General features: G+C 40.6%; 1 protein-coding gene across 1 annotated transcript in view; it reads left to right on the plus strand.

Annotated features, from left to right (window-relative positions):
* CFAP47 (cilia and flagella associated protein 47) overlaps nt 1-13,160 on the plus strand; it is a 198,149-nt gene that overhangs the window by 15,561 nt on the left and 169,428 nt on the right. The window contains exons 11-20 of the mRNA XM_079972197.1: nt 1,346-1,498; nt 2,049-2,229; nt 2,960-3,056; nt 3,430-3,646; nt 6,683-6,927; nt 8,114-8,244; nt 8,817-8,939; nt 9,297-9,428; nt 10,640-10,717; nt 11,950-12,094. Of these exons, the coding sequence (XP_079828323.1) occupies nt 1,346-1,498; nt 2,049-2,229; nt 2,960-3,056; nt 3,430-3,646; nt 6,683-6,927; nt 8,114-8,244; nt 8,817-8,939; nt 9,297-9,428; nt 10,640-10,717; nt 11,950-12,094 (1,502 nt within the window). The remainder of the gene's footprint in view (nt 1-1,345; nt 1,499-2,048; nt 2,230-2,959; nt 3,057-3,429; nt 3,647-6,682; nt 6,928-8,113; nt 8,245-8,816; nt 8,940-9,296; nt 9,429-10,639; nt 10,718-11,949; nt 12,095-13,160) is intronic.

Below are 13,160 nucleotides of genomic sequence, written 5' to 3' on the forward strand. Positions count from 1 at the left end.
GCGATAATGATTTATAACTGTCAGAGCTGGTTCAGATGCAGGTCAGTAAAAAGATGCAGAATTAAGCAGTGTAGTTAATTCTTTATTTAAGAAAATGGCATACAGCTTAGCAATACCTCCCAACAGGACTTGCCCCTATAGGGCAGTTGCCAGGATTGATGGTCCCTGCCCTTTACTGCCTCTAGGTCTCATTTTCTGCTGAATGTTTCCCAAGCAGCTTCAGACTACCTTGGGGAACCTGTAATCTTCCCCGCCCCACCCTATGCATTCCCTGCGTGTTTGTGGAGTCAACAGAGGGACCCCCCCATCTTCTTCAGTCTCTGAGTCTGAGCTGCTCCCTGTCACAGGCTCCCTTTGCTCACTCAAGCCTGTTGCCTCTTCAACATTCAACCATTCCTCTCCCCAGTCTCTCTCTGACCTCTCCTCAGTGTCTCACTGTCACCACCACCAATCACTGTGCTCCAAGCCTTCCTCCTTTGGGGCTCCCTTTAGTGGTTCCCCAGCTGGTTCCTCCCACCTCTCCTCATCATCTAGCCAGTCCCTAACAATAACAATAATTAAAATATCACCTTGAAGGTGACATCAAAGACTGCCCACCGTATAGCACAACAGGTTTTTGCTTGTGCAACAGGACAGCCCTTTCCTCTCTTCCCACATGCCACTCTCCAAGTGCCCTCAGATCTGTTCCAAATAGCCGCCCTAACTGCCCAGGCCAGATTATTTTAGTCAATGGGAAGAGGAGAGGAAGGGGGAAGATTCATTGCATGAATGGAAATCTCTTGTGACATTGGGTGCTATTTTAAATATTTTATTTTGTAGCCTTTAATGTTTGTCCCTGTGAATTAAATATATAGTGAACCCGAATTCAAGTGCAAGTGATTACTGTTTGTGTTGAAATATATTTTGCTAATATTGGATTGGCTCCAGAGTGATGGTTGTGCAAACAAAAGGGTTTCTGTTCATGGGAGAAAGCGGCAATATTCTCTCTGAAACCCACCCCACCGCTGCTACTGCATGCTGCTCCAGAAAGGCCCCCAATTCTTGGGAGCAGCTTTTGAAGAGGCCCAGTAGAAGGGGGAATCTGCAAAGATAGCTTACTTGCCTCCTACCTCCAATGCAGAGTGGACCTCTGGGCTCAACCCACAATTTCCCTTTTTTTCATATCAAATTGCAACAGTTCTATGTTAGGATTGTCTTGGCAAGGTCAAATGCTAGTAATGATCAGTGGAATAATGGCCGTATGAATAGCACATTTATATAGCAAAAGTGGAATTGTTTTCAGAATCCAGCGCACATTTAAATGGCTCTTGCTCTAATGAGGCTGCATTTCTTTTCACACATTTAGGACTATTTTCACAAAGGTTGCCAGATACAGTTATGTGGATCCAGAGTTTTCTTACACGTTGTTTGAAGAAATGGAAAAGCAAGTGAATAAGGATTACTATGCAAGCTATCTTCAGAGTTTAAGACAGCATCGTTTGCATAAAAAAGCTGCTCGGTAAACATTGTTTCCAAATAAACTGCCAAAATGCTCAATCACTTTCCAGATTTATAGTGCTATAGTTTTATTCTTCGTTTTTATAAAAAGCTACAAATCCTAGTATGAATAATGTATAGGAAATGTGACTTAAAGGTTGAGAATAATTCTACGTACCTGAATGGGTTTGAGAACAATGAATCCCACGTGAGTGACATTTAGAAATTCAGATTGCAGTCCCTGGTGATCAGCTGCTTCCTCCAGCATCAGCTAATTGTCTTGTCATGTGTGGTTACTTTTCCTCCCTCCTTTCCTCCACAAACTGCATTGGACTCTGAGATCTATCTATCTATCACAAGTAATATGAGGAAGACATGTTTGAAATATATGCACTGTGACAGGCTTTATAATTAAAAGGTAACTTGGTGTAGGTTAGTATTCAATATAAGGGCTTGCATTTCTCTCTAGTGAATCCAGTTAATTAAAATATGTACTCAAAATGTTGTAACTTTTCGCAGTGTGTTTACTTCATAGCTGAATGTCGCTTCTTCTCCATACTTCCAACTCATAGGATCTTTAAATCACTTAATAATCCTGTGGATATTGGGTTAAAACCAGCATCAGGCTTGAAATCTCCAAGGGTTAAAATTTTACAGGAGGAGAAATTGGAGGAAGAGGTTGCTTGTGTAAGGAGTAGCTTATTAACTAGTCAACAGTTAGCAGAAATGGAATCTAAAACTTCAGCCAGAGAGGTAAGCTAAATATGTTTGAAGATGATCTTGCTTACTTACAGCTTCTCAAAATATTATGTAGCCTCATCCCATCCATGTTTCCTCAACAGTCCTCCTAATTTCAGTGTGATTGCTACCAGAAAAGTGTGCCTAGGATTCCACACTCAGAGCTGCAGCCTCTTTGCCCCCTAATGAATTCTGAAGATTAAGATTTTGTGTATTAAATATTCCCGTGTTGCCTTCTTGTTGTGGTTCTGGGTATCTTTCTTCTTCTGGTGGTGTTTCCTTTGCAGGAGAATCTAATTTTTCCAGCTTTTAGTACTATTAATAACACCTCTGGTGAAGGTGTTGTCCATCCTCCCCAGATACACAGTGCAGTTGTATAGTGTTGTACTAGTTGTACAAGTATATACAATTTGGGTAGGGTCTGTGATAATGAATGTTGAACCATGAAACACCCTGCTTTTCCATGCTCCCTTGGTGCGTATTGTCAACTTCTTTTTGAAATGTTGGTCGATAAACAGCGCCCAACATCTCATGCACGTGAGTGTTGCCTTCTGCCTTCTTGTTTGCCTGGAAATGAGTTGTCAGCCTACAGAATATGTTTCCTCTCATAAACTTGCCCTCCTGCTTATTTGCTTACCCAGATTCTATGGACTGTGTTCAATACATCTGAACAAAAGCCTAAAACATTCAGATATTATTAGCTATATTAGATATTATGTGGTTATTCTGTTGGCCATTTTTACAGGTGGGTGATGGGCTTAACCCTGTACCAACTTCACCACAAGAGATTGAAGACTGTAGTTTAATTTTGACGCCGAAGCAGCTTCATCAAATATTCATTGGTAAGGTTTCTCCTTCCTTTAAACACAACAAGGGACAAAAATCATGTATTGGTTTAAAAATAGTGACTGTAAAGAAAGGCCATACCATGCCATTTTAATATATTTTAAGTTTGTGTGTATAGAGTGATAGAATTACAACTATATCAGTGTTGAATTGCTTTTTAAAGGATTGTTTCCCCCCTATATTTTTAGCTGTTCTTATTTTTATCTGTAGGCTGCCATGAGTCCCTGTCAAGGAAAAAGTTGGGGTATAAATGAATATATGGTAATAGTATTAATTAATTAATTATAAATTCTGATCCTAATTCTTCACAATAGAAAAAAAGCCATTTTTAAAAATTCTGCAGCCACATCTCCTTTCCATTCTTTTCAGGCCCCTCTACCATTGACTTTGGAGAGGTTTGTGTGTGTTCTACATCTACCAGAAAAATGCATCTGGTGAATAATCTCCCAGTCCACATCTGGGTACAAGTAGGAATTGAAAGTGAGGAACTGCAACAGACCAGCCCTTTGTCTCACGTCATTCCACCTTTTACGAAGACTTATATTCCAGTTGTATTTGAGAACAAGAAATTGGGAAACTTTCGAAAGTAAAACTTTTTGACTTTTTTTTGGGGGGGGGAATAACTTTTTGAGTAAAGCACTCTGAGGGAGGAAAGAGTTCTTATGCATTTTCTCTTTTTTATAAATAATTTTTTATTTTTAAATTTAACAAAGAAAAGGAAGGGGGAGGTACAACTGTGAATTGAAAAGCAAGCTGATATTTGCACAATTATTTTATACATGTTGCCTTGACAAAATGGCCTGACTTGTTTTTAAAGGCAGGAACCAAATAAAGTTGTGTGTTGATGTCACTATCAGAGCCGATGATCTTGCGCCCCTGGCAGAACCATCTAGATTGCACCCCCTAGCCATGGACAAATTAGCTCTTCTTTCTGCCTCTCCTCCAATCCCCCTGCCACCTATTCAATTCACCCTCCTATTTAAAACCATCAGCTTCTTATAGCAAAATTCAAGCTTAAACTGAAGAAAGTAGGAAAAACCACTGGGCCGGTAAGATACAATCTAAGTCAAATCCCTTATGAATACACAGTGGAAGTGAGGAACAGGTTTAAGGATTTAGATTTGGTGGACAGAGTGCCTGAAGAACTATGGATGGAGGCTCGTAACATTATACAGGAGGCAGCAACGAAAACCATCCCAATGAAAAGGAAATGCAAGAAAGCAAAGTGGCTGTCCAACGAGGCCTTACAAATAGCGGGGGAGAGAAGGCAAGCAAAATGCAAGGGAGATCGTGAAACATACAGGAAATTGAATGCAGATTTCCAAAGAATAGCAAGGAGAGACAAGAAGACCTTCTTAAACAAGCAATGCAAAGAAATAGAGGAAAGCAATAGAATGGGAAGAACCAGAGATCTGTTCAAGAAAATTGGAGATATGAAAGGAACATTTCGTACAAAGATTTCCATAATAAAGGACAAAAGTGGAAAGGACCTAACAGAAGCAGAAGACATCAAGAAGAGGTGGCAAGAATACACAGAGGAATTATACCAGAAAGAAACGGATGTCTCATATACCCCAGGTAGTGTGGTTGCTGACCTTGAACCAGACATCCTGGAGAGTGAAGTCAAATGGGCCTTAGAAAGCACTGCAAATAACAAGGCCAGTGGAAGTGATGGTATTCCAGCTGAACTATTTAAAATTTTAAAAGATGATGCTGTTAAGGTGCTACACTCAATATGCCAGCAAGTTTGGAAAACTCAGCAGTGGCCAGAAGATTGGAGAAGATCAGTCTACATCCCAATCCCAAAGAAGGGCAGTGCCAAAGAATGCTCCAACTATCGCACAATTGCACTAATTTCTCACGCTAGCAAGGTTATGCTTAAAATTCTACAAGGAAGGCTCAAGCAGTATGTGGACCAAGAACTCCCAGAAGTGCAAGCTGGATTTAGAAGAGGCAGAGGAACCAGAGACCAAATTGCAAACATGCGCTGGATTATGGAGAAAGCTAGAGAGTTCCAGAAAGACATTTACTTCTGCTTCATTGACTATGCAAAAGCCTTTGACTGTGTCGACCATGGCAAACTATGGCAAGTTCTTAAAGAAATGGGAGTGCCTGATCACCTCATCTGTCTCCTGAGAAATCTCTATGTAGGACAAGAAGCTACAGTTAGAACTGGATATGGAACAACTGACTGGTTCAAAATTGGGAAAGGAGTACGACAAGGCTGCATTTTGTCTCCCTGCTTATTTAACTTATATGCAGAATTCATCATGCGAAAGGCTGGGCTGGATGAATCCCTAGCCGGAATTAAGATTGCCGGAAGAAATATCAACAACCTCAGATATGCAGATGACACAACCTTGATGGCAGAAAGTGAGGAGGAATTAAAGAACCTTTTATTGAGGGTGAAAGAGGAGAGTGCAAAATATGGTCTGAAGCTCAACATCAAAAAAACGAAGATCATGGCTACTGGTCCCATCACCTCCTGGCAAATAGAAGGGGAAGAAATGGAGGCAGTGAGAGATTTTACTTTCTTGGGCTCCATGATCACTGCAGATGGTGACAGCAGCCACGAAATTAAAAGACGCCTGCTTCTTGGGAGAAGGGCAATGACAGGCCTAGACAGCATCTTGAGAAGTAGAGACATCACCTTGCCAACAAAGGTCCGTATAGTTAAAGCTATGGTTTTCCCAGTAGTGATGTATGGAAGTGAGAGCTGGACCATAAAGAAGGCTGATCGCCGAAGAATTGATGCTTTTGAATTATGGTGCTGGAGGAGACTCTTGAGAGTCCCATGGACTGCAAGAAGATCAAACCTCTCCATTCTGAAGGAAATCAGCCCTGAGTGCTCACTGGAAGGACAGATTGTGAAGCTGAGGCTCCAGTACTTTGGCCACCTCATGAGAAGAGAAGACTCCCTGGAGAAGACCCTGATGTTGGGAAAGATGGAGGGCACAAGGAGAAGGGGGCGACAGAGGACGAGATGGTTGGATAGTGTTTTCGAGGTTACCAGCATGAGTCTGACCAAGCTGCGGGGGGCAGTGGAGGACAGGAGTGCCTGGCGTTCTCTGGTCCATGGGGTCACGAAGAGTCGGACACGACTAAACGACTAAACAACAACAACAACAAATGCGGCAATAATTGATATTTACATTTATGGACATATTTTTAGCTGATTTTGTACCCCCCAATTGCCTGCGCCCCTGGCAGGGGTCCACCTTGCCACCCCCTAGCTATGGCCCTGGTCACACACATAGATACATACCTGCACACACACATATATATGTATGTTTATGTATATGTGTATATAACATTTAGGTATCAATCCTTTGCACACTTAAAAGCATTTGCATTGGATTTTATTTAAAAAAACTTCCCCTTGTTCTAAACACCTTTTAAGTAATGCAGGTTTTAAAATAGATTACTATTTCTGATTTCACCCCCTGAAAAGTGGTCTTATAATTTACAAAGCCAGTTTTTTAAGATGCTTCAGTATTTGGTCACAACTAGCATATACTTTTGCAAAGTATTTTAAAATATATTTGAATTAACATGTTTTTATGATCTTCTTCATCACATGTTTCATTTTAATATCATACATGCAATCTCTTCTGCATTACAGGTCTTTCGTGTATTCAGTAAACCAGCATCACACTGGACATGTGTTAGTGGTAGCATTAGTAGTACCTGTTGCTTTGGAAATGTCTACAAGGGAACTGACTTTAAATCCTGCCTTTAGCTACTTAGCAGAAACTGGATTTAGAACAACAGTGACACTATACAATCGTAGAAACTGCCCTGCAAAATTCACGTGGAAGCCTGTAATTACAGATGAAGGAATGGCATTTTCCATATGCCCAGAGCAAGGTAGAGTATATTATGGGACTATTTCAAGCAGTGATAAAATAAAGTAACATGTGATGGGCATATGCTGCAATCTGATATTTAAAGTGTTGAAGGAGGGCGAGGGGAAGCCCTCTGTCACATTGGCCAATGTTCCGCAAAAGGAAAGTCTATATGGAAGTGAATAGGTCTATTGTTCAAAATTTGGAGGCAGATATGTTTGCAGGTATTTAAGGTACTCTTTTATTTATTTCTCTTACCACATTTTCTTTCTCCCCAAAGGGCCGCATACACGGTTCTCCCACTGCCCATTTTATTCTTGCAGCAACCCAGTGAAATAGGCTAGACTGAGAGGTGGTCCTAATAGAGTTGTAGTGTTGGAAGGGACCACAAGAGTCTTCTAGTCCAACCCCTTGCAATGCAGGAATCTTTTGCCCAACATGGAGCTTGAACCCACAACGCTACCATTAGGAGTCTTGTGCTCTACCAGCTAAGTCTACCCAGGTCTTCCATATTGTGGTCTGACACTAACTACATGGGTCAGTTACTAACCTGACAAACTGTTCGAAATTAGGGCTGCCACTTGCTTAATGACATCTTAGTTGACTAACCAGTCATAATTACTGTGCTGCGTTTCAGTATATTTTTTGAACCATGACCACATAGCTAAGATTGTGGTCCAGCATCATATAGCTTGTGTTGCTAAGCAGTATAATATGAATACCCAACCTTTTTATTGTCTCCACCTGCCCCCCAAGGTAATCAAAGGCTTTTAAGTATCAGGAAAGGTGAGAACTGCATTCCACAGAAAGCAGCCAATGAAACAGAAATCCTTGTTACCCTCTGTCTGTGGCTAGCAGTCGCCTAATAAAAATGGCGGAGGGTTTTTTTTTTGTTTGTTCTTCTTCATTTACCTAACCTAGCAGAGTTGCCTAAGTCTTTGAAATACAACAGGTTGGTTTTGGAGCATTGCCCGATTAATTCAGATCCTATTTTTAATCAATGTGGAATAGTTTGACAAGTTAAGATTTTACTTTCATACGCTATGCCAGTTTTTGTGGTTTTGAAGCCCAGACTCTATAATAGTATTTCTTAACAATGTGTATGCACATTGAGCAGGATTTAAGCTAAGTTTTCCAATTACTTGTCACCCTCCATAATCTTTACATTTTTAGCAGCTGTAATGTATTCATTTTCTTTATTAATTTAGGTGTCGTAGATGCCTGTCAAGATCTAGAGTGTGAAGTGGCTTGGCACCCAAGTTTCTCTGCTCCAACAAGAGGAGAATTTGATTTGTGTGTGCATCAGGGGAAAACCCTAAAACTAAAATGCTTGGCAAAGGTAACATTGTAATCTTTTACTATATGGCTAGTACTTTTTCCATGTGGCCTGTGACTCCTTATGATTCTGGAGAAGGGCTGTAGCTCAGTGGTACACCCCATACTTTGCAAGTGGGAGGTCCCAGGTGAGAACTCTGATGTCTCCAGATGGGCTGGGAAAGACTCCTCCCTCCCTGAAACTTTGAGCAGTCCTGCCTGTCAGCATTGACAATTCTGAGCTAGATGGAGCTAATGCTTTGACTTGGTGTAAGGCAGCTTCCTAACTCTGGTTCAAAATGACAACTTTAAATAAGTAAAATGAAATCTGTACTGCAGCAGAATTAACTACGGAATGTTAAAATAAAACCGTACTGCAGGTATGCCAAGGTACCATTCTCAATGAGAGAAACAGTGGATTTTTTCCTTGATTTTTTAAAAAAATCTAACATCCTTTTCCTTAAAAACTATTGTCTATTTTTATTCATGCTTGCATTCTAGCTTCTATGAAGTAATGGGAATCTGAATGTGTGCTGGAACAAGTGCACTGATGGTAATGCATTATTATTATTATTTGGTTTTCTTTCTCGATATTAGCTTGGCACCACCAGTGTTCAGTTTAAGGAACAAAGGATCACCTTTAATCATGCTCCTCTGCATTTGACTACCTGCAAGACAGCCATTCTCCAAAATGTAGGACATAACCATGCATACTTTCAGGTGAGGCGTACCCAGCATTGTGCATATTGTTGTGTGTTCTTGCCTTCATACCCCAAAGCTACAGTGCTGGAGTGCTCACAAATGGTATTTTAGGCCACTCTCCCACATTGTATGAGATAGGCATTCAGAACCCTTTTATTCCAGAAGTCATTTTATCATTGTTCCTCTTGTTTAACTGAATCATTTGGTTTGTGCCTATTTTAATTCTTCTGTGTTTTGGATGTGAGATATATTTATTGTTAGTATATTTTATTTTCGGTAATCTGCTTTGAAATTTTTATCAGGGAGGCTGGAAATAGGTGTGAAAATATATCTGCCAAGAAACCTAAATTTTAAGATTCATGTTTTTCTTGGCAGGTCATTGATGCCAATCCTCTTCCTGGAATGATTATATCTCCCTTTCAGGGTGTAGTACCTATTGGAGGCCACACTGAAATCAACATCTATTTCAGACCAAATGCATTAATGAAATTCGATAGCAGAGTGGAGGTATTAACATATTGAATAACTATTTAAAAACATTTGCTTGGCTTTTAAAAAATACTCATATTTGGATATGCAAGTACTTTTTTTTGGATAATGCCTGTGAAGCCTAAGATTGCATTGATTGGCTAAGCTTCTGTGATGCAATGAAATAGTAATCCAGATTATATCTGCCGATGATATAAAACGACCAATAATAGAATCCTCAGCTTCTGTGAGGATGATTAAAGGGATGGTTTGCCTTGAAAAATAACAATCTCAAAATAGGATCAGGAAAAGCATGGGTTGACTGAAGATTAGAAAGTTGAGTGGGAGAAGGTCTCAAAAGGCAACCAGTCCAGAGGGTGACTGATGAAAGGTGGCAAAGTAGGAACTGAACTGAAAATTAAAATGGGGGATATCAGGAAACCATGCTGGGAGACCCCAGCTAGTGAAATCCTTCTCGGACAATGAGACCCCAGAGATAGGAATTATGTGATGTTCCATGACTTGACTTGAATCAAGCAGTCTAATCCTCTAGGGAGGGAGAGGAGGCATCACCTGAGCTCAGTTGTTCCAGGCAGGCTTCCTACACTAGGGAGAGGCGATGCAATGTAAGAGCATATGGTTCCACTGCCCTCTCCTCATATTTTAATCATGGTTAAAGGGAACAGGAGTCTTGTATTTGCACTGTTCTCTAAGGGGATGGCTTTTAAAATTACCATGCTTTTCTAACTCAAAACCAGAATGTAATGAGATTGGGGTTGGGCTAAATAGGTTTTTAGAGTTGCTCCTGAACTCCAGTTGTAAAGACAAGCTTAGCCCTGACAGCACTGTTTGTTGGGATAATGGCCTTTGCATAACTAGATGTTATGGCCAAGTCCTAGTGATTTGTTTGCTTATTCCAGACCAAATACATACTTCACTCTTTCCCACTATGCTGTCTTCCATATTCTCAATTTGTAAACATCAATTTGTAACATCAATTTGTAAACATAAAAAACCCATTCTGACAAATTTAGCTTCAGCAATGGCTTCACTATTTGATATCTTAGCTTGCAATTGTTTGTACACCTGAACTACATCACAATATTGTCAGTTGCATTTTAGAAAACAGTTTTTGAAATGCTTTGTCTTAGTACAATTGAGCATGGACGTTCCATATTAGAAAGATTGCTTTGCAAGGGTGATATACTGGCAAAATATGTTACTGTCTTATCTTTTTTCCTATTAATTAGATAGCTGTCCGGCATGCAAAATATTTGGAACTTAGGATTGGTGGATCTGTAGATGTTCCTGACATATATATCAGTATGGTAAATATGTGACATTCTTCACTGAACTTACTTTATATGTATTAGATACATAGAATTGGATTTTGTGTATCTGTTTTGTACAAGTAAACTAAAAAGGTAAAGGTACCCCTGACCATTAGGTCCAGTCGCGGATGACTGTGGGGTTGCTCGCTCATCTTGCTCCATAGGCCAAGAGAGCCGGCGTTTGTCCGCAGTAAACTAGGTAAACTAAGTAGGTAAACTAATCAGTAAACTAGGGCACCATCAATGAAAAAGGCACTTTTTTCTGTCCTCATTTTATGGGGCGATTTAAGCATGGGCTTAAATGTGTTTAACATAGGCTGGATTATGCTTTTATGTAGGTATTTGGAAGCTGAAAACAAAGAATAGTTTAGCTGTGTGTTTATGCTAAAACATTGTACTGCTTACAAAAATATCTACAGATGCTGGCAAACTTTTCCAAACTTTGGTGGTGAAAACCTTCTCCAAAGGCGATGGAAACCTTTTAAGCCCCCAAATTCTTCTACAATTCAGATCAAAATTTAAATCAGAGAATAATTTGGAGGCTTCTCCTCTCTCCCAAAACGTTCCCCAGCGCTTAACAAAGCCAACCCCCTCCTCCCCTCCCACCTCCTGGAGGCTTATCCTCGACATGAGTGCTCATCCCTCCAAGGACTAGGCTCTTCCTTGGGGGCAAAGTGCCATGGCATAGGTCCAGAGGCTGTGTAATCTAGTTTTTACTCTGACAAGACAAAATTAATTTAAGTAAACTAAACTAAATGTTTCATTTCTGTCCAGCCTTTGTTCCACAGCGAAACTTGATACAGCATTCTCAGGTGGTCTGCCATCTAGGTGCTAACTCAGACCCGCTTGGTGTCAGTGAGCTTGCTACATTATGAAAATATAAGGGACAGCTACCTTAGTTTGTAAACCAGTTAAGTAAGGCTGTTTCCCAAGATTCCCTTTTGATGACATAAAGCTATTTTAAATAAAGCAGAACGTATTTTAGCAGTAACATTGGCTTAAATAGCTTAAATGGTCCATGTATACATCTTGATGCTGATATTGCCACTTTGTTTAAAACTGCTGGGAATGTGAGGCAATGAATGGAATAATAAACTACTGTCATGCATTCTGTATTAAACACTGGGCTACTCAGCTTGATGTTGCTTCTTCAATATGGCTTTTAGCAGATTTAGCCCCTTACCTTCATCCTAGGTCTTTCTAGTGCTTGTTATTTCTTCTTTTTAAAGGACTCATTTTGCTTTCCTGGGGTTTATGTTGGCTCTACCCAAGAAATTCCATTCCTTATTGAGAACAAAGGAAAAACAAGGGCCAAGGTGACTGTGGATTTATCCAAACATGAAGACTTTGAGCTACGTTTTTCTTTGCAGACAGGTATTTATTTGTTTGTTTTAGAACTATAATAAGTTGGGAAAAGTTGTCTGGGCAAAAGAAGAAAAGGCTTAAGCACACTAAAAATCTCCCTTTTAAAGCAAGGAAATATTGTGTAGTTGCTGCATGAATAAAAAAAGGGAAAAACGCTTCTCTAATGCTCTACAGTGGTACCTAAGGTTATCAACTTAATTCATTCCAGAGGTCTGTTCTTAAGCTGAAACCATTCTTAACCTGAGGTGCGCTTTTGCTAATGGGGCTTCCTGCTGCATGTGCACACCTCTGGTGAGCAACTTCCGCTCACATCCTGGGGCAAAGTTTGCTTCCAGGAGCACCTACTTCCGGGTTAGCGGAGCTCATTACCTGAAGCGTTCGCAAGGAGGACGGTATGTAACCAGAGGTATTACTGTATAAAAAGGTAAAGGGACCCCTGACCATTAGGTCCAGTCGCAGATGACTCTGGGGTTGCGGTGCTCATCTCGCTTTACTGGCTGAGGGAGCTGGCGTACAGCTTCTGGGTTATGTGGCCAGCATGACTAATCCACATCCAGCGAACCAAGCAGCGCACGGAAACGCCGTTTACCTTCCCGTCGGAGCGGTACCTATTTACCTATTTATCTACTTGTCCTTTATGTGCTTTCGAACTGCTAGGTTGGCAGGAGCAGGGGTTGAGCAACGGGAGCTCACCCCGCCACGGGGATTCAAACCACCAATCTTCTGATCGGCAAGCCCTAGGCTCTGGTTTGTATAGAAATATATATAAACATAAATCCAGTGAGTTAGTAAAGTTCTTCTTAAAGCTTTTCACATGAGAATCCAGGCCAGTAGCCCTGCCCATGAACTTCTGAGCACCAGGAAAAGAATTCAGGATTTTCCAATGAGTAAGTTGTAAAAAATATGCCTAACAAATTCTAGCTGCAGTCATTAGATTTGTGCAATACATGGGAGAAAATGCAGTGGTGTGTTAAAGCACAATGGACAGGTTTAAGAGATGGGTGCGCATTCCCCTAGGAATTGTTAGGGATTCTTATCCAGTCCTGAATCTACTGGAGTATCATTCAGCCTGTCA

The sequence above is a fragment of the Podarcis cretensis genome (genome assembly GCF_951804945.1).
Source record: "Podarcis cretensis genome assembly, chromosome: 4".
Lineage (NCBI taxonomy): Eukaryota > Metazoa > Chordata > Lepidosauria > Squamata > Lacertidae > Podarcis > Podarcis cretensis.